Source organism: Rattus norvegicus, chromosome 8 (assembly GCF_021556685.1).
Source record: "Rattus norvegicus strain SHRSP/BbbUtx chromosome 8, alternate assembly SHRSP_T2T, whole genome shotgun sequence".
In the NCBI taxonomy this organism is placed as follows: Eukaryota; Metazoa; Chordata; class Mammalia; order Rodentia; family Muridae; genus Rattus; species Rattus norvegicus.
Genome location: NC_141541.1, coordinates 107,844,370 through 107,864,732, shown reverse-complemented (window position 1 = coordinate 107,864,732; position 20,363 = coordinate 107,844,370). Strand labels below are relative to the sequence as shown.

Genomic DNA, 20,363 nt, shown 5'->3' with positions numbered 1-20,363 from the left:
CAGCATGTACATGCCAGGCAAACCATTCCGTCACTGAGCTACATCCCCCGCTGGAGGCACTGTTCCAGCGTTTTACTTTGTGGGCAGATTTCTTTTGGAATAGGTTTAAACTTGAGGAAACCTGAGATCCTTTCATCTTCGAATACTCACTACTTTGTCAGGCTGTAATGCTCATCATTAGAATGTAAGCTACATAAAGGCAGTACCAGGACTATGACAGGCTAGGCTTGTGTTTGCTCAGTTGTGTGTATCTGGACCTTCATAAAGACTGTGAGGTATATAGCTGTGCACATTTAGAATAAACTTTTTATGTTGTACAGTTCACATCCCTGGAGCAGTAAAAAGGGAGGTAGAGGACCATTTATTGCTTATTCGAGGTTATTTATAATGGTTCTATTTATTTGTTAACTAAAGTATAACTTGTTGGTGCTTACATTCTGTGCTGATATAAGGCAATGATTGAATTTAAAAATTTCTGTTGTGATACTTTTTATAGATGTGTTGATTTTTTTTCATACAACAGAACATTTTTGACATCATGTAACTTTTTTTGTCCTTGTTAGAGCATAAGAAAAAAAGTTTAACTGAGAGAGAAAACTGCTACATTTCTTCAATGTATAGAATATATTAGAGCCGTGTGTCTGTGTGTGTGTGTGTGTGTGTGTGTGTGTGTGTGTGTGTGTGAGATGTGGTGTGCGTGTGTGTGTGCATGTGTGTGTGAGTGTGTGTGAGTGTGTGTGATGTGGTGTGTGTGTGAGTGTGTGTGATGTGGTGTGTGTGTGCATGTGTGTGTGAGTGTGTGTGATGTGTGTGTGTGTGTGAGTGATGTGGTGTGTGCGTGTGTGAGTGTGTGTGTGCGCGAGTGTGTGTGTTTGTTTGTTGTATTTGTGCAGGTGCATAAGTCCATGCTTGCTTGTGTGGAAGCCAGAGGTCAGTGTCTATATTCTCCTCCTTTGCTTACTACCCCTCTCTTTCCTACACCATTATGAAAGTCAGCCTTTCATTGACTGAGGTCTTACAGTCACAGTGCTTTTCTAGGTGAGGGTTAGAGCTCAAGTCAGTGTGCAGTGCTATCTCTAACAACACTTAATAGGCTGAAACAGTACAGTCCACGGCCTCTAGGTCCCTCCTCTGTAACAGGTCCTCCCTGTTATCCTTCAGGTCATCCATCTCCATAGATTCAAGAGGCTGTGTCCTGTGATACTCAGTTTGGCTCTAACTCTATACTGCTAGTGAACAGTTTGTTGTCTTTAGAACACTTCACAGAACCTCTAGGAACCTTCCTCACAGACTCATTTGGAATTAAGTTGTACTTGCCTAGTTGTAATGTACAATGGTGTACATTACCAGAAATGGCAGGATTGATGCTAAGACAATGACCACTTTGCCATCTACCCATTTGGCCCCAAACCCACCGCTTTAAATTGTTTGCAAAGTTTACTAATACCACCAGGAATCCATGAGGTTTGCTTTATGTATAGTTTGCTTGACCTGTTTAAAACATAGTTCAGAGTCCAAACTGAAGGGCGTTTTGTTTTGTTTTGTCTTGCCGCGTTTCTTTTGGTCTTGGAGGAATGTTTTATCATGAGTCTTCCCAAGGAAGAGTTGGATCTGAGTGTTTCGTTTTGCTTTATTTCTTTAATCTTATATTCCTGATCCTTCTAGTTCTTTATAAGCTCTCAGGAAATGACTTATAACCTGGATGTAACTGGACTATGAGTCTACTGGAGTTTGTTAATGAAGGACTAAAAGTTTCTCTTGCATCTACAGACCATCTTTGGGTTGTTGACAATGGTGGCTATGCAGTTATCCGTCTTGGTGTTATTTGGCTCTGCTCTTTACCGTCTCTCTTAAATGCCTATAGGCCTTTGTTCTGGTGACAGGGATCTCCCATCCTGTTCTACTAGATACATGCCCATTCCTGGAAGAATTGCAGTGATAGAAATGCTACAGTGTGCAGCTACTGACTGAAGACACCAGTACATCACTTAGGCCATTGACCTAAACCACCATCTATAGTTACATTCACAGTCCCTGCACCTAGAAGGAAAAAAAAAGACTGCTTCCGTCAGAAAGACAACCTGAGACCAGTACCACTGCTGGCTGGGTGTGGTATCTGCAACAGAGGGCAGTAAAAGACTCTTCAACAAGACCTGTGGGTCAGAACAGTTTCCAGTTCTACTTAATATTACTGTTATGTGCCATTCTAGATGCTATGACTTGGTCCCTTCGAAGCTTTGGAGCATGGTACTGGGCTCATTAAGAGGTACAATAGAGGACATGGTTTATTGCTCTTGCCTTTCTAATCCCAGATCTATAAGGCCATGTGGCACTCCCTTAGACTATCATGAGTCAGTGGACCTTGGCACTAGTCACCTCTAACTCCTTCACTGTTGACCTGGAAATGTGTTGTCCGGATTTCTAACCCTTTCCTTAAAGCCTTGAAATCACATTTTTATCCTCATTTTGGTCATGGTACTCACCGTGATATCCCTTTTACCCCTGCATACATGGCTTCATTACTCAGGGTGTAATACTTTGGTTAGATCATGTTGTTCACATGACCTTTCTGGATGCTCTTTTGGACTGCAGTTATGTTCATATTCTGATTTTGTATCATTTTTACCCTCTTATGGACTGGTAATCTTGATGAAGAAGATGAATCAAATTCTCGATTTCGAGCTTCCTAGAACCCTGGCAAGGGTCTGCTTTAGAACAACTTCATCTACAAATCTACACCTACAGATGTCCTAGGAAAGGTCAGTTTGTGCCCAGAAGGAAAGTATCTAAGATAGCTTTACTGTAAAGTATTCAGGAATGAGGTGTGAGCTGCACTCCACTGTTACCGTGTCTACCAACAGCTCTTCATTATTCTCCCTGGGCTTGGATACTGTCTAGGAAGGTCATTGGCCGTCATTCCCCAGTTCATAGTGAAACCCCCATTCTTCCAAATAGTTATGGTTCCTGCCTGCCCTTCATTCGTGTTTCTCTCATTCTGTCCCCCTTAACCCCATGATCCTGTCAGTCCTTTAGATGCTTTTGCATCTGTAGATTCAAGCGCCCACAGCAGCACAGGTCACGGTAGTTGTTGTTCAGCACCAGGTTTGATGGGAAGAAGGAATCTCTCTTCATCACTACTGGTTTCTTGAGTTTTAAAACACACTTACTACTAGATACCCATATTTTCTGAATACGTGAGTACAGGAATGTAGGTGGGAAGTGGATTGATTGCCTTTCCTGGCTTGATGTATGTTTCACTAGGCCTAAGTCAGTCCCTGTTTCCCCCCCCCTCTTGGTTACCTTGCTTTCCATATTGCTTCTGAACAACACAGTGCTCTCGTCAAGTGAGACTGACTGCTCTTTCTCAATGATAACTTGGAATGGTTGCTGTGTCATTTTGCTGAAGTCTCAGAGAGGCAGAGGATTGTCTATGATTATATAGCAGATCACTGCATAACAACGTATTTTACACACTCCCCCACGGTTTGACCATCCACTATGTTATTCTGTCTACACTTTATTCTCTCTCCCTGGGGGCTGTTTGGTTGTTGGCTTTAATAACTTGGGAAGGAGGTCACAGCCTTGATGTGGGGCCATAGTAAGCTTTCAGAATTCTCTAGCCCATCTCTTATATAAAATTAGAACTTTCATAGGCTAAGCCGTTTCAAACGTTTCTTTATTTTTACATATATTTGTTTGTGAGAAGTATTTACACAAGTGCTGTATGTGTACACATGGTGTGTATCTGGAGGTAAGAGGATAAATTTTGGAATGCATTTCCTCCCAGTGTGGGATCCAGGAATCAAACTGAGGTTGTTAGGCTTGTGGTAAGCAGCTTCACTGCCGAGGTATTTTGACCTGTTGCTATATTGAGAATGTCTTTATTAGATGTTGTGATTGCTATACCATCCTGACACTTTGCAGCTTTACTTCTTTGATTAATGTGGCCAGTGAACATTATCCATAATTCTCTTTTCAGTCTTGCCCATTCCTAGGCTTCATAAGCACCTGAAGTGAGAGCTGGTAGTGTTTGGGGGCTTTTAGAAAGTAATCCTGTGTCTCATTCTCCTATACACACATAGCCTCTGATGAAGTCACTGTGAATCTTCAAGAAAGAAATGGGGAAATGGTTGGAGTCATGGTAGAAGGAATTTAAGCTCCATGTACCCAACTTGATGCATTCAGTATAACAAGGTTAAAGAAAATGGGTAGAATGGAGAGGTTTCAGTAAGAAGTGGATGTGGAGTCTTGCATAGGCTTGTTCCTACCACTTAGCCTGGATCACTGGGCTCCTGTGTTTGAGTTAGAGACCAGCTAGAGCAACACAGACAGACCCTAACTCAAAAACAAAGAAATGTGGGCTAAGTCAAGTAATGTCCCATCGAAAAAGCAAAAAGCAAAACCTCTGTAATGTAGAGTTGAGGACAGAGGAACTAGGATGTGATGGACCTAGAAAGAATTTGAAGTGGGAGATAGATACCACAAGAGATGGACATCTCCTGCAGGTGAGTACAGGCCTGGGGACCCAGTGGTGAAAGTCTGACAGGTGGGATTGTGTCTGCTGAGAAGCAGACAGGCATCCACATTGGCAAAGCCAGTAGGAGAGTCAGAGTAGCCAGCCTGAGAAAGAAGCACATGGGAGACTAGATGTTGTAATGGAGGAGAGCATGGATGCTCATAAAGGTAAGGATGTGATTAAGGTTGGTCTGGCATAAGGAACATACACATTCTCCTCTTCCTGTTTTCTTTTTAAAAGATTTACTTATTTTATTTATATGAGTACACTATAGCTGTCCTCAGACACCAGAAGAGAACATCAGATCCCATTACAGATAGTTGTGAGCCACCATGTGGTTGCTGGGATTTGAACTCAGGACCCAGTCAGTGCTCTTAACCACCAAGCCATCTCTCCAGCCCTATCCTTGTACTACATTTACACATTCTTGGGCTACTTAGACATTGTTAAACACTACAAAAATGGCCCTTCCTAACCTATAACTAAAGTGGGGGGTGGGTTGCCCCACCCCATCTTTTCTCTCTCTCTCTCTCTCTCCAAACTCCAAATATATATATATATCCTTTCTGCCCTCCCTGTGTGTTATATGTACTTGTATGTTATGTATATGTGTGCAAGTGTTACATGTATGTTTGTGTGCATGTGTGTTATGTATGTGTATTGCGTGCATGCATGTATGTTATGTATGTATGTATTATGTGTATGTTTGTGTTACATGTATGTGTATGAGAGCACAGCCTGCAGAAGCTGGTTCTCTTCTTCCATTATGTGTGTCTAGGGGCTTGATCTCAAGTCCTTAGACATAGTGGCAAGTACTGTTAGCCACTGAGCCTTCTCACTGGCCCAAGGCCTTCCACGTAGATGAGTGTTTTACCTATATATCTGGTGGTACCATCTATGTGTGGTACCTGTTGAGGCCAGAAAAGGGCATTGACTTCTCTAGACTGGAGTTAAAGATGGTTGTGAGCTGCCTGGTGGGTGCTGGGAATCAAACCTGGGTGCTGTGGAAGAACAGTGTGCCATCTCCGCCCACGTTCTCTGCTCCTGCTGGTAGAGTTCCTGTACTGGTCACTGGTAATTTGAAATGACTTCCAAACATCCTGAGATTTATCACCACCTGTTCTAAAGTCCAGTTTCTGAATCTTCTCATTTCTCTCTAGTTTGGTGGTCATAAGCTTCAGCTTTGACTGTATACTAGGCTGCTTTTTTTTTTTTAATAAAATATAGGTTCCTATCTATGCAAGAATCTGATCCAATTGGTGTGTTCCAGACGTAACCGTCAACAATTTCCTCAGGGTATTAGTCTGTGCAAGGTGTTCCAGGAGAGAGCAATGATTCCTCCTGACGATGGATCATTTACGTTTAGAACTATTAACCAGAACAGTATTATAAGTGTTTCTAAGTGCATGGACTCTGTGGACAGAAAACTCTCGTGTTGTTCAGAATCCTCAGTTTCCTACCATGTCAGTGAAAATTTTCATAATAGCCCTCGCAGAAGAGATAACAGAAGAGTGAGATAACCAGAGAACACAAAACGCTTAGCATGACAGCTGGCACATTATGAACACAACAGATACCCACTGATGGTATTGATGTTTGTGTGATCGCACTAACACTTTAATAAGAAAAGTCTGTTTTTCCATAGGCCCGTGCAAGTTTAACTTAAGTTCCTCTCCACACTATTCATTCATCAGGACATGACCTAATGAAGTCAGATTTCAGAGTATCTTACTTTGAACTCTAAGAAGTCAAGCTTACTGATTGTTAGGATTTCATGTACCAGGCCCTGGTGCTGTGGTGGAGGATTACTTGTAAATATTTAGATTAGTTTAAATTTGCTTGGTAAAGTGGAGGTGCAGGGTGGCTGTGTCAGATCCTGCAGATTTCATTCACTTGATGAGAGCAGTGTGGACTGATTCATTGTCATTCTTACAGGAAATGCCTCGTATTTTACCACATCCCCTCAGCCCAGATGGTTCGTGCACACCTCTGTAGTGCTTAGGCCACTTAAATCTTGTTTTAAATATCTTAAAACTAAAGAAACACAGTTGTGCCTGTCATTCATCCTGGCTCCTCCTCAGTGGTGCTTGCCCCACCCTTCTGGCGAGCTGCCTGCCCCACTGCAGAGTGATTGTCGAGAGGTAAAAGTCTTTTGTTAAAACCATGAAACTCTTAATGGGCATTAACATACTTGCATTTACAAGCAGTGAAGTTTGTCACCTTCGTGTTGTTATTTATGCAGCATTAACCTTTTTCTCCAGATCATTGAGACTGAAAATATGATGGACCGAATTGTGACTGGCTTGTCTGAGTCTAGTGTCAAGGTGCGGTTAGCTGCTGTCAGGTATGAGCTTTACGTGGTCTGAATAAAATCCCTTGCTCTGTGTTTAGCCTGTTTCCTTTCCGGTCCTTCACTAAGCACAGGATGCAGATGTTCCTGGAACGTATGCTCAGGTGAATCCATGCAGTGTGTAATGATACCTAACAGAACCTAGCCTCCAACGCCCGTGAGGTGTCTTGCCGTAGCTGACTTAGTGTCGATTAGCCATGCTTGAAGTGTACATTCGTACTAGTGAAAAGCCAAGCAATTGATTTGACATGTTGAGTTTTGGCTTCTTGGGAAGCTAATTTTGATCATTCTTTGTAGATGTTTGCACAGTTTATCCAGATCTGTACAGCAGCTTCGAACCAGTTTCCAGGATCATGCGGTGTGGAAACCTTTGATGAAGGTGAGAAAGTCACAGCAGTCAGCACAGATTCTGTGTGAGCTGAGCACCCAGGTCTAGGGATGCTGCTGACTCTTGGATAGAGCACTCTGATGGCGACCTTGAGATCCACGTTTTGAGCTTCTGCAGACTTAGAGAATATGGCTCTCAGAGGGTCAGCGTTTCTTGTGTGAGAGAGAAGCCCCAGCCTAGGTGTCCTTAGTAGCTTGAGCTCTTGGTACTCGTTTGGTCTTCTGTATGTTTAAACTTAAGTCCAGAGGTTTTCCTTGTAGCCTTTGGAGTTATAAAAAGGAAACAAACTGACTGTTTTGGGATATAAAATAAAATTTGTGCCATTGACTCTGCTTTTGGGGGTCTCCCATGCCAGGAGTAAGGAATTCAAGGCAAATAAATCTAAATTAAAACTTATAAAGGGTGCTTCCAGTTAGTTATGTAGCTAGTGATGTTAATTCTCATTCGGAACCACATCAAAATGGTCTTCAATCTTTTTCTTTTTTTTTTTTTTTAATCTCTTCAATAAGTGTATACATTTCGTTTGCTCAATAGATTTTTAAAATTTATTTTGATTCTTTTGGTTGTTGTTTGTGTTTGAGTGCTTAGTAAGCAAAGCTTCCAGGCAGGTTGGCCTTGCAAAATCTTTTATTATGGAGATCTTAGCCTTGCTTAAACTTTGTGTTAGAAGAGGAACATCAGTGCAACAGAAATAAGAGAAACACCAAGCAGATGTGAATTAGACTTCAAAGATAAAAAGAACAGAAAGATTTCTTTGTATGAGCAGAAATGCCATGTATGAAAGATGTAGGAAATGGCAAGGGTGCCTTCATGACCACTGTCATAATGGAGTGAGGGAGGCAGACCAGCAGACAGTGGCCAGGTGGAAGCTAGGTAGTGCATGTCTGAAGTTTTGGTACCTGGAAGGCAGAGGTGGAGGATCGTGAGTTGAAGGCCAGCCTGGGCTGTGCAGTGAGAGCTTGTTTTTGTGGGTTGTTGTTTGTCTTTAAAGGTGGAGTTGGATCAGTGCTACAGGCCTTGGGAATGAGCGATGCTTGGTTCCCGTGGGAAAGCTTATCTCCTGGCAGAGCATGTGATTTATTCTCTGAGGTCTTGAAATAAGATGGTAGTCATTTAAGAAACAGTGCGAACCCTAGCGCTGCTTCACTGGCAGGCATGACAGCCTTGGGTACGTGGTTTGTGTTTGGTTTCTGGAAGGATGTCAAGATCAGCCTTATAAGGAGGCTGGCTCATCAGGACAGAATGTTTGTTCAGGTTCTCCTTTGCTGTGGCCCTTCCTTCTCAGCCTGTGACCGCACTTGTCTCTGAATTTCTGTTGCCCTTCTTCACCTATGGGACACATGGCCTCCTCTGAACTGACTCAGTTCCTGCTGGGCTTTTGTTTCCTGAAACCCTGAATGCCTTTCCACCCTGGTAACACATCACCTAAGGGTGTACCAGTTCAGTCAACAGAAGTCTGTTTCGGATTCACAATCTCTCACCTGAACCAGTGGAGCCAAGTGTGATGCCCAGATTTTGGGAGGCTCTTCTCAGTTAATATTTCCCTTTACAGTTTCTTCTTTTCCTTTTCAGTTGTTCTGTTTTAATGATAGCTTGATCTTGATTTATTTATAATCCCTTCAAGACCTTTAACTGTTTTCTGTTTCCCAAAATAACTTCTTTTGTGTCCAGACCTTTTTCTCTGGTTGCTCAGCTCAAAAATCTCTGTATCATACACATCAAGGATAGAGCAAGGTGATTTCTGTCTACTTCTCACGGGGCAAATGTTCAACGAGCAGACTAGAAGAGTTTGGTACTCATGGCTGTACGTGGGTTCAACTCTCAGACCACGACTTAGTCACACATTTATGTGATATCACATGCAAATACTCATACTCATTTTGATTTCTCATAGTTGAGAAGCTGCTTATGTATCTAATAATTTTTCTCATTTGCTTTTCCACATTTTAATCTGTTGATTAACTAGACACAATATAATAGCCATTTAATTTTAATAAAAAAATTTTGTTTGTGTTTTAAACTTCATATATGCACACCTGTACACACACACACACACACACACACACACACACACACACACAATTTGTTGTTCTTCTAGGATTGAGCCCAGGGCCTCATTCTTGCTAGACAAGCCCTCTACCACCTAAGCTATGCCCCCGCCCCCAGTGCTATTTTATTAAAATTAGCTTGACAGCAGAGACGAGCTTCTGAATTGCAGTATTTTTCCTACATGTACTATCCAGTGTGAGAAGTCAAGGTGTAAGGTAATTGTTTAGGGTTTTGCTTAGTCATATATGACCTCACCTTTAGTATTTCAGAGTTAATGACACCGCCCTTTTTATTCTGTAGGTTTTACAAAACGCACCTGATGAAATCCTAGTAGTAGCGTCTTCCATGTTATGTAACCTTCTTCTTGAATTTTCTCCAAGTAAAGAGGTTAGTATTGATTTTTCTCTTATCTGACTAGAGTTTAGTCAATACTGTTGTCTTTTTTCCTTCTTTTCTCCTTCTTTACTTTTTCAGGACAGAGTTTCTCTGTGTAGCCCTAGCTGTTATGGAACTTACTATGTAGACCAGGCTGGCCTCGAACTCATGACGATCCACCTGTCACTGCCTTTTGAGCGCTGGGTTTAAAGGCATGTACCACCACCAGCTGGCTTTTCTTGTTTTAAAGTGGTGCTTGGCATTGACGTTTGGGCATGAGTTGAACTCCTTCTGAGTTGTTTGCCTTGAGTAGAGAAGGAAGGGAATTACTTCCCATTGTTTTGTTCTTTCTGTCACAGTCAACTTACAGATGTTACAAAGCCCAGAGCCACTGCGGTAACAAGCCTCAGCTGAGGCAAAAGGATTCTAAGAGCCCGAAAGTTTTAGGCCAGCTTGTTTATAAATGAATAACTAAAAGATATCACCATATATAGTTAGTAGTCTCTGCTGAAATTGCAAGTGTAGAAATAATTATAAAAATATAAGTAATAGACTGTTTTCAAACATTATTTACTAAAGACTTGTCTTTGAAAACCAGGATTCTAAGTCATTTCAAGAGAGTAACTTTTTGCATCAGAAAATAATATTCAGTGGTCGTTGTTTAAGGCAGAATGAATGTAGGATTTTTTTTTTTCTATTTCTGTTTCTAACAGTTTCCTACATGTATAATGGATTTTAATGGGTTTTACTGCTGTTACCGTTTTTCACCTCCTCCGTATCTTACTGAAACCCTCCTTCTCAACAGGTCACTTTCTTGTCCTCATGTGTGTTTTGTGTGCCACTCCTGTGTTTACTTAGACTTGCTTACATGATCACGGATAGAGGTTATTTTCTAGAGCGTGGACAGCTTGGCTGTGGTTATACCACTGAAGGACATGGCACGCTTCTCCCCCAGCATCCCTTAACTGACAGTAGACCCGCAGGAAGGGTGGAGCCGCATAGAGCCCTTCCCTCCATAGCCATGATGAAGTGTTGATCAGCATCCCAGTCTGTGCAGTCTTATGGGGGTATCCACAGCAGCAGTGAGTTTGGTAATGCTTATGTCATGTCCAGAAGATTCTTTCTGCTGCACGTTCCCCTGTCCTTTGATTCTTACGTTCATTCTGCCACCTCCTATTTTATACAGTGTTCCCTGAGTTTTGGATGGGTCTCTTAAACTACAATTTATATTAAAGTTTTTGAGCTCATGACTTTTGTTCTTTTTTTTTTTTTTTCTTTTTTTTTTTTCTTTTTTTTTCGGAGCTGGGGACCGAACCCAGGGCCTTGTGCTTGCTAGGCAAGCGCTCTACCACTGAGTTAAATCCCTAACCCCATGACTTTTGTTCTTAATAAAGAAAAACAAACTTAATAAAGGATGTGTAAACAGCTTACACAGTTTTACTGTTACATTATCTCTGGGCCGGGCTTGCAGAGCATGCTTATATATGCACAGGAAATGGATTCAGTCTCCAGCAACAACAAAAAAAGTGTGTGCATGCATGTGTGTGTGTGTGTGTGTGTGTGTGTGTGTGTGTGTGTGTGTGTGTCTCCATCCGTCTGTCCATGCATCCGTCCATCCCTGTCCTTCTTTACAGTCCCGAGTTGAGGTTCTGTTGGTTGGACCTCAGGTAGTTAGTTTGTAACTCACTTTCTCTGTATTGAAGCATCTGCAGGCTTTGACTGATTCAGGATGGTAGCATTGCCAAGAGGAAGTTAGGAAGTCAGGAATGGCTACTGAACACTCGGCCCTAGAGGGACAAAGAGCAGGGCAGGCTATCAGAGCCTCCAGTCCTCTGCCTGCAGTAGAGAACTGACCAATTCCAGATGGAGTTCCAGTCAGAGCACTCCAGCCACCTAGAGCAGCCTAGGTAGCTAGCGTCTAATAACAAGATATGGTGGATGAACTCAAGGGATCTGACTATCGTTTTATATTGAAATAAAAATCGTTCTCTTGATCTGGAAGAGAGAGAAATGATACAAAAACATTGTTGGACCAGTTGGCAGAGTTGGAGTAGAAAGTTTATGTTGATAAAAGTTTTGTTTTAATTTAATGTTAACTTTTCTGCGCTTAGTAACTATATTATGGTTGTCTAAGGATATCCTTGTTTTCAGGAAACATACTGAAATATTGGGAGTTACAGGCAGCAAGTCTGTACTCTGTTTTCAAATGGTAAAATAAAATTAATAATGTGGATAAGGCATATAGAATGAGAAATATGACAAAGCCACTGTGACAAATGTTTAAAATACCATAATTTGAATATATGGTCTTCAGAGATGTCACCTTGTAAGGCAATGCCCTTTCCTGAATCTGTACAGCTGAGGTCCTTAAGAGCCTTCTAGTCACCAGGAACCAGAGGCTTTCAGTGTGTATGAGTGGTGAGCCTTAATGCTCTGAAGCCAGGATTTTTACAGACTCTCCCGAAGCCCATTTTCAGCTGGGTATTCAAACTGGAGTCAGTAGTTAGGCTGGCCTGGGCATAAGCTGTGACATGACTTTAAAGGTACAGTTGTGCTCTGTGTACATCACAGACAATTAGTGCTGCGAATATTCCAGAAACTTGCACTCTGCAGTGTGTACGGAATGAAAGGAGTAGGGAAGTAGGCAGTGTAGCTGTAAGAGTCTGTGAGAAATAGACGTGTGTTAGGATGCCTACAGACGTGTGTGTGTGTGTGTGTGTGTGTGTGAGAGAGAGAGAGAGAGAGAGAGAGAGAGAGAGGGAGGCAGGCAGGCAGACAGACAGACAGACAGACAGACAGACAGACAGAGAATGAGACCTTGTCTTCCTCAAGGTAACATTCATGGTGTAATAGCTTCTGCTTTGGAAACTGCTGAGACTCGAGTAAGATGGGGAAGAGATCATGCAGTGAGTGGTGAAGGCACTGTAGTTTGCAACCTGCTGTGGACTCTGGTTTGTTGTTGCTGTTTGCTTATTATTCTGTCTTGTTCTTTCTTTTCCAATCAGCCAATTTTGGAATCAGGAGCTGTTGAGCTGCTCTGTGGGTTGACACAGAGTGAAAACCCCGCTCTGCGAGTGAACGGGATTTGGGCTTTAATGGTATGTCCCACTGTTGTAATGTCACAACTTAACAGGATACAGAGGCGTTATCAAAGTTGTAACTATGGCTTATGTTCTAGAATTTTCTTTTTCAAAAAAACTAGTTAACATAGCCCAGTTTTCATGACCTATGGTCTGAAAGATTCCATGTTCCCCTTTCAGATTGAGCTGTAAAGGAGTTGTTTAGTCACATAGCATGCCCTCATCTGGGAACAGAAGTTTGTGTTCTTCTGAATATACTCTGGTCATAGGGAGCTGCTTATTTTATGATTGCATGTAGCAATGTTCTTTTCTTTCTTTACAGATAGTAAACCAAGGCATCCAATAATTGTTGTTCTGACACATAAAATTTCATGTTTATGGTGTACATGGTTTAAAAGATCGTTGTAGCTGAATTGAGCTAATGTAAGCAACACCCACGTAGTTAGCATATTTTGTAGAATAGTTACCTTGCCAAATACTTAGAAATTGAACAGTTTTTAGTAAACATAATAGTTTATTAAATTAGGAGGTCATAACCATTCTTTTCAAGATTATTAAAGTAAACATCATTGAATTTTTATAAGGACTGAATCTTCATGGACTTTGAAAAGCATACTAAGGCTATGTTATAATTTAGATGCTGTGTATCAGACAAAGCAAGATACTTTATATTTGTAAGTGCTATTTTAAAATCAATATCTCATTACATTTACTTAGTAGGGGAGTGTGTACACATGCCAGAACAGGACAGCTTTCGGGGAGGGTCTAGTGAGTCCGGCTCAGTTCATGGGGTCTGTGTCTTTATCTCACTGAGCCCTGTTGCTGGTCCTGTGCCATCTCCTGTTAGTGATGGGCCTGGAATGTCAGTGCTGTATTGCTGAGTTATTGACATGAACTTAGGGACAGAAATAATAATCTCTGATTATTTCTTAGTGATTTTTCTCCTTAGTACAACCAGGCCTGTTGAAAGTTTCTACTACTTTACCTCCTTTTCAGAACCAACCTCTCAATGTCAATTCTTTTACACTTCAGTCAGGAACCCCCAATAGGAGAGCTTACTCAGAAACCTGTATGTCCACATGTATGTGACCTACTCCCTAGATCTCACTTAAATAGTCTGGGACTTAGGTTGAGGGCTCCCTGACTTGCACAGGGTTGGTGAACATCAAATGAATCATCTCATTCTGTGATCTATCTTATTCTAATCAGTGTCCATTTCACTAGCTTCTATGACCTCTGTTCACAAGACATAAAGCTATAGGGTTACCTTTGGCCTAGGTCTCTGATGGCCACCAAGTATTCTTTTGACTGTCACACTGTCCTTTATCATTGATAACCTGGCTCTCTGATTGGTCTCAGTTGCTTAATTAAAATTAATTCCTGTCTAGAGGGCAATAAATGACATATAAACCACCAGTTTATAAGAGATTTTTACAGCAAATGTTTATGAAGTGCTATCTGGCATTCGCTAATTTTTTCTTTTGACATAGAGCTTGGAGTAAACTGAGCTAATCTATTATATGAACTAAAAAGTAAGTAGAAACAAAGTAGCCACTGGCTATCTTTGCGCCAGGGCTTACTTCCCACCCATTGAGACTTTCCTCAGTGCGTTCTCAAAGGTAATAAGCCGGTTTGTGTTTGTTCAAATGCCTGTGTCAGTAAGTGGTTATACTCCTTGTAAAGTATATCTAAGCGTGGTTATAGTGCTCTATAGATGATGAAAGGAACCAGAAACATAGTATGACAAATCCAGCTTCCTTCTGTGCTTTGAGTTCTATTAAAATAAAATTTAATATAGTGACCATAGATATGATTCTTGTAATTTCTTTAATCTTTTCAGAATATGGCATTTCAGGCAGAACAAAAAATAAAAGCAGATATTTTACGAAGTTTGAGTACTGAACAGCTATTCCGGTTATTATCAGATTCTGATATGAATGTGTTGATGAAGACATTGGGACTTCTTAGAAATCTCCTCTCTACTCGGCCTGTAAGTAACACCCCTAGGGTTCCGTAAGTTCACTGCACCGCTCAGCATCTGTACTCACAAAAATGCCAATCATTCCAGAGAAACAGGCTCACATATGAATCTGTCATTTGAACGAGTGCTCTGGGAACTGGCACCCTGTATCATCCGCCACTCGCCATTGCTGTCTGCTCTCAGGTCTCCCTCTCCCCATGTGCGATGTGTACCTGTCTTGACTTGTCACTCCTGTTACCTGCTTTGCTGACCAGGGTCTGTCTTTTCATCTGCCAGATCTTTGTCTCTGAGGCCTCTGTTTGTTTATTTGAAACTTCCTTTCAATATCATTTCACAGACACATCTGTCACCTGTCACATATTGAAGTCATTGTGGCAAGAAACGGTGCCTGAAAGAGTATGAGAGACTAAGCTAGTGGGTCACTGTGGGCATTCTCTGATAGTCCCTGGCCATCGTCATCAGTGACTCTCAGGTAGCTAGAGAACAGGAGGCCCTTCTCTGCCTTACTTGTCTTCTCAGTCCTCCTTACCACACATACTCTAAGACCATAGTAGTGACCTACGTCATATTTTCCATGTCTTTTGCTCTTATTCCTCATTTTGTGCTTCTTGATTCTCAGTGCTTCTAGTTCTTTATAGTACACACACATACGTATACATACACACACATATATACATATACATACACATACACACATCTATACATACACACATATATACATATACACATAAACACATATATACATATACATACACATACACACATCTATACATACACACATATATACATATACACATAAACACATATATATACACACATACATACATCCACACACATGTACACACAAGCACACATGTACACACATACATACAGAGTGGGGGCAGCTTTAGAATAACAGTAAACACTGGTCCTTGGAATCTGATTCTGTGTATTGTTCTGCTTGAGGCAGTTGTGCGTCGTGTAACTTGAGAGATGTTCTGTAAGACGGGTGTTGTTTACATGGCCTCTAAGCCCAGTGCTAAGACACTGTCAAGATTCAAGCTCTTGATCAGCTGCATGAAAGCCTCTCAATAAACTAAACGGAAAAAAGGAAAGGCGGGCAGGCCGGCCGGCCTCCTGTGGTCTCGCTCTGTCCCAGATGGTAACTGTGCATTTTCCATTGTCTTGCAGCACATAGATAAAATAATGAGTACTCACGGAAAGCAGATTATGCAGGCTGTCACCCTGATTCTGGAAGGGGAGCATAGCATGGAAGTCAAAGAGCAGGTATGTGTGGTGGAGAGCCTTCTGCCTGTAAGTACAGGGTAGACCTCGGAGACAAGAAGAGAGGTTCTCCTTTCCCATGGCCAGAGTCTGCAGTTTCCTTGGTTGTGTCACATGCCACATGCACTGTCCTGTCTCTATAGGAACAGCCTCCTTTAGCACACTGGACTTAATGCTTCCTCCAGTGCTCACTGTCCCCTTCTGTCACTAAGGTCTCAACTCAAACCCACTACTCCTTGGTAATCCCTTGTCCTGAAAACAGTTTTGGTTTCTTTACCTTGGTTGCCATTTCAATCCCTTATTTCTATAGGTCACATTTAGGGAAGGTATAAAAGTACAGCAGCTATGTTATCAGGGAGTCAGTTGGGAGTTACTGTCTACATTTTCTAAAATTTGTTTAAAATAGAAGTTGTGTCTGTTTTGTGAAAAAAAGTCACCTGCCAAGATGTTAACACAGAGACTGACACACAGCTAGTGTTTGCTTTCTAGACATAGTTGATTGTAAAAACAAATCTGTTCATGTTCAAAATTCCTTGAGGTGTGTGTGTGTGTGTGTGTGTGTGTGTGTGTGTGTGTCACACATGCTCACATGAACACATGATATTATATATGTGAGTGTGTAAGAAAGACATTTGTCTGGCATCAGTATGGAGAGTTGGCTTATCCTTTGTGTCCCTGACTTAGAGATGTCCTGGACATCAGAGAGCTTAGGACTTGAGATCTGGACCTAAATTTAATCTTGAAAAAAAAGAGTTGACTAAGTCATTTTAAGACAAATATCTTAGGTGATTTAAAATTTAGAAGTAAACTTTGATAAACAATAATTTAACACTGGACGTAGTTGAAATGAAAGCCATCACTGGGATATAAGAATAAAGAAATACACCATTCAAAAAAAAATTGCTACTTGGAAAGTCTCCAGATGTATTCTGTCTGTAGAGACAGCTTACATGGATAGAACTCCCCAGTCTGAAAAGAAGCAAGCCATAAAGGCCAGGCAGGATTTCGGTCTGGGCGAAACGGCTGACAGCAGTGTGCTCTCACAGAACCCTGATGTAGAGCCGGGCACTGGCAGAGCTTGCAAATAACCCACTAGAGGCTTAAGCTTAGTCGTTAGTTGGAACTTCAGCCTCCTCCAAGGTGTGTAGTAAGTCATTAGTGTTGGGGCACTCGCTGAGCTGCGTACGCATTTGCAGGATACAAAAGCATGTATACCTAAGTTGTCACAGCCACATTTACCCGGGAAGCCACTACCACTGCAACCACGGGAGGGAGTATACCCGTTTTTGACCTTTTATTGGAAAGAAGACAAGTTTGTCCATTCATATCACTCCCAGTCAACAGGGCACTAGGGTATGACAAACAAAACAAATAAGGCACACAGATTGGAAGGGATGACTGAGCCGTCCCCAGGCATGAAGGTCTGCGTAGAAAATAGAATCTGTTCATTTTTTAAAAATCTAGAACTAAGTTAAGTAAGGTGACAATATAGACAGTTTTTTCCCACAATTAAGCAATGAGGGATTAGTGATAATACTAAAAAGAACATTTGCACTAATTTGAGAAAAACGAAGTTCTTAGATTTAAATCTCATAAGGGTCTGTGGCCTGAAAGTCTTAAGACTCTGAACAATAGAACTAAGAGTTAAATTAGCAGAAAGATATAAACATCAACAGTGTCAGCTCTCCTTAAATGGCTACAGATTCCAGTCAGGATCCCAGAGTAAAGAAGTGTTAATATAGTTGTGAATTACCAAATTCTTTTAGGTCCTAAAATCTCTGGAAAGTAAAAAGAACTAGAAAACCAATTCCATTAAAAAGGAACAGAAAACAAACAATAACCAAGTAGAAACTCCCTGCTAGCTGATTAAGATAAATAAAATCTGAAGACGTATATCACTGCGTAAAGATAGAACCAATTAACGTGTGCACATAGACCCACGTGTTTATGGTTTGTAATAATGTACAGTTACTGAGGAAATTCAGTGGAAAAAGGATGTCAGTTTTTTTAAAGACCAAAAATTACTTTAACTTTAAACTTTACCTCATGCCTTAAAGTTGTATTCATAAATTCATAAAGTATAAAATTACAAAACTTTTAAAATATTATAGAAAAAATGAAATGCTTACACTATAGCCATTAGAATAGCATTCAAGAAAGGTACATTGATCTTCATCTGGCTGTGAAACTTCACTCTGTGGGGTGTACTCTGAAGAGCATGGATCAGCAACATGCCCTTTGAGGGAGATCACTGTGTAAACACATTGGACACAAAGATTTGTATTCAAAGATACAGGAGGCCTTCAGAACAAAAAGAGAACAACCAGCCAAGGATACTCCACAGTAAAACACCACTACAGCCCTTTAGAATGGCGAGCATTTTGAAAAACATTGTTACATTTACTTATTTATTTGTGTGGGGGTGGGCATGCTTGTGAGGGCAGAGGACAAGCAGGAGTCAGTTCTTTCCTTCTACCCTGTAGGTTCCAGGTATGGAACTCAGGTGTCCATTGTGGTGGCAAGTACCTCTGAACCATGTCATCAGCCCTAGTGTGGCAACCATTTTTTTTTTTTTTTTTGGTTCTTTTTTTTTCGGAGCTGGGGACCGAACCCAGGGCCTTGCGCTTCCTAGGTAAGCGCTCTACCACTGAGCTAAATCCCCAACCCCGTGTGGCAACCATTTTTAAATGGCCATTTGTACAATTGCTAGCATGCATGCATGGAGAGTGCAAAATGACACACTGGAAAATGATATGTCATTTTCTTACAAGGTTAGTGTACACAGTCACTCTCAGTATCTGTGCACGATTGGTCTCCCCCTTCTCAGCCATGGTACCAAAGTCTTCATTCTCTTGTCCCATATATAACACGAACGGTTATAATACTTGTATATAATCTACACACATCTTCCTGTTGACTCTAAATTATCTGAATTTCTTCTTGTGTAACAATGTAAATGTCCCATACAGTATTGTTTAAGGAATAATGACAGAAAAATATAAATACACACTCACTACAAAAAAATTTTCCCCTAGAATTTTCCTATCTGTGTGTGGAATCCACAGTACAGAGGTCTAGTAGTTACCACACAGCTATCTAGTCCTGGCCTAGTTATTAGTTCATATAAAAAATAAACCTATTTCCACAGAAATCCTGTCAGTATTTATAAGAATTTTTATTCATGGTCACCAGAAACTAGAAACAAACCAGATGACACTGAAGAAAGTAATGTGGAAACTGGAAAACTGGTTAGCTGGGCAGTGGGGTAACACAGTGGATAAGTTTTGATACATTCCAGAGCGTGGAAGAATCTTAGGTCCATTGAACCATGTGAAAGAAACCAGGTTCAGACCCCAGCATGTGAGATAGTTGCATTCATACAGTGATGTATTAAAGACAGCAGTAAAAAGAAAGCAAACCAAAGGCATGCTGGACTTGGGATGGAGGGGGAAGTGGTCTCTCCAACTTCTGCAAGAATTTGTGCTGAGCTAATACTATTTATTGTCTGTCTTCAATCTCGGCGGACTGTTCAGTGAAGACCCTAAAACTTCTGTGGAAGTGTTTAAATCAAAATCCAGTTTCTCTAACAAGAGAACTATTCAAGGCTATTTCTTCTTAAGTATAATATGACATCATCAGTCTCTCAAGGAAGTCTTCACTTCATATGAGTTTTCAAATTACTGCCATAAAATTGATTATTGTTTCCCCTTATTACCCTTTATAAGTAAGCAGTGTTGTCTAGTGTCGCCCTCCTGATTGGGGAAAGGATGAGGCAGTCTTAATATAGTTTAGGCCAGAACTCCCTATGTAGCCCTGAATGGCCTCAAATTCTTGGCAGTCTTCCTGCCTCAGTTTCCCAAGTACTGGGACTAAAAAGGTGGAAGCCACCTCCTCTCCTGTTCTGTGTGTTGTCATACATTTTAACAGATGAGCCTAACCAGAGACTGTCTTCAGTTTCATGTTTACTGTTTTTCTGTCCTCTATTTCAGAGTTGGTAAACTTTCTGTAAAGAGCAGGATAGGAATTTCATTTTTGCAGGGCTCTGCATTCTTTGTGGTAACTGCTGTTAGAGTGAACTGATAGAAGTAGACATATTCCCTTGTTCTCTGTATTGGAAGAAAATATTGTCTTTCAACATTGAGTATGAGAGGTTTAAGTTTTTAATAGATCCTCTTTATTAAGAAAAGAAAACTTTTACATAGTTTATTGACTCTCAGTGAGTAGATACTGGATAATTTTCCCAGTCAGTTTTTCTGCAGCTGTTGGAAGAGTGTGTACTGGTGCTGCACTGCCCTAATAGCCACCGGCAAGAGGCATCATGGCTCTGCTTCAACAGAGCTCCACATTCCAGTAGGCAAGGT

At 41.1% G+C, this 20,363-nt stretch overlaps 1 protein-coding gene across 8 annotated transcripts in view; it reads left to right on the top strand.

Annotated features, from left to right (window-relative positions):
- Armc8 (armadillo repeat containing 8) overlaps nt 1–20,363 on the top strand; it is a 94,340-nt gene that overhangs the window by 60,101 nt on the left and 13,876 nt on the right. For 4 of the 8 annotated variants that reach the window (NM_001173354.3, XM_087562299.1, XM_087562294.1 and 1 more), the window contains 6 exon segments: nt 6,778–6,860; nt 7,164–7,245; nt 9,604–9,690; nt 12,684–12,776; nt 14,599–14,748; nt 15,910–16,005. In NM_001173354.3, coding sequence (NP_001166825.1) covers nt 6,778–6,860; nt 7,164–7,245; nt 9,604–9,690; nt 12,684–12,776; nt 14,599–14,748; nt 15,910–16,005 — 591 coding nt within the window. 8 annotated transcript variants of the gene reach the window in all.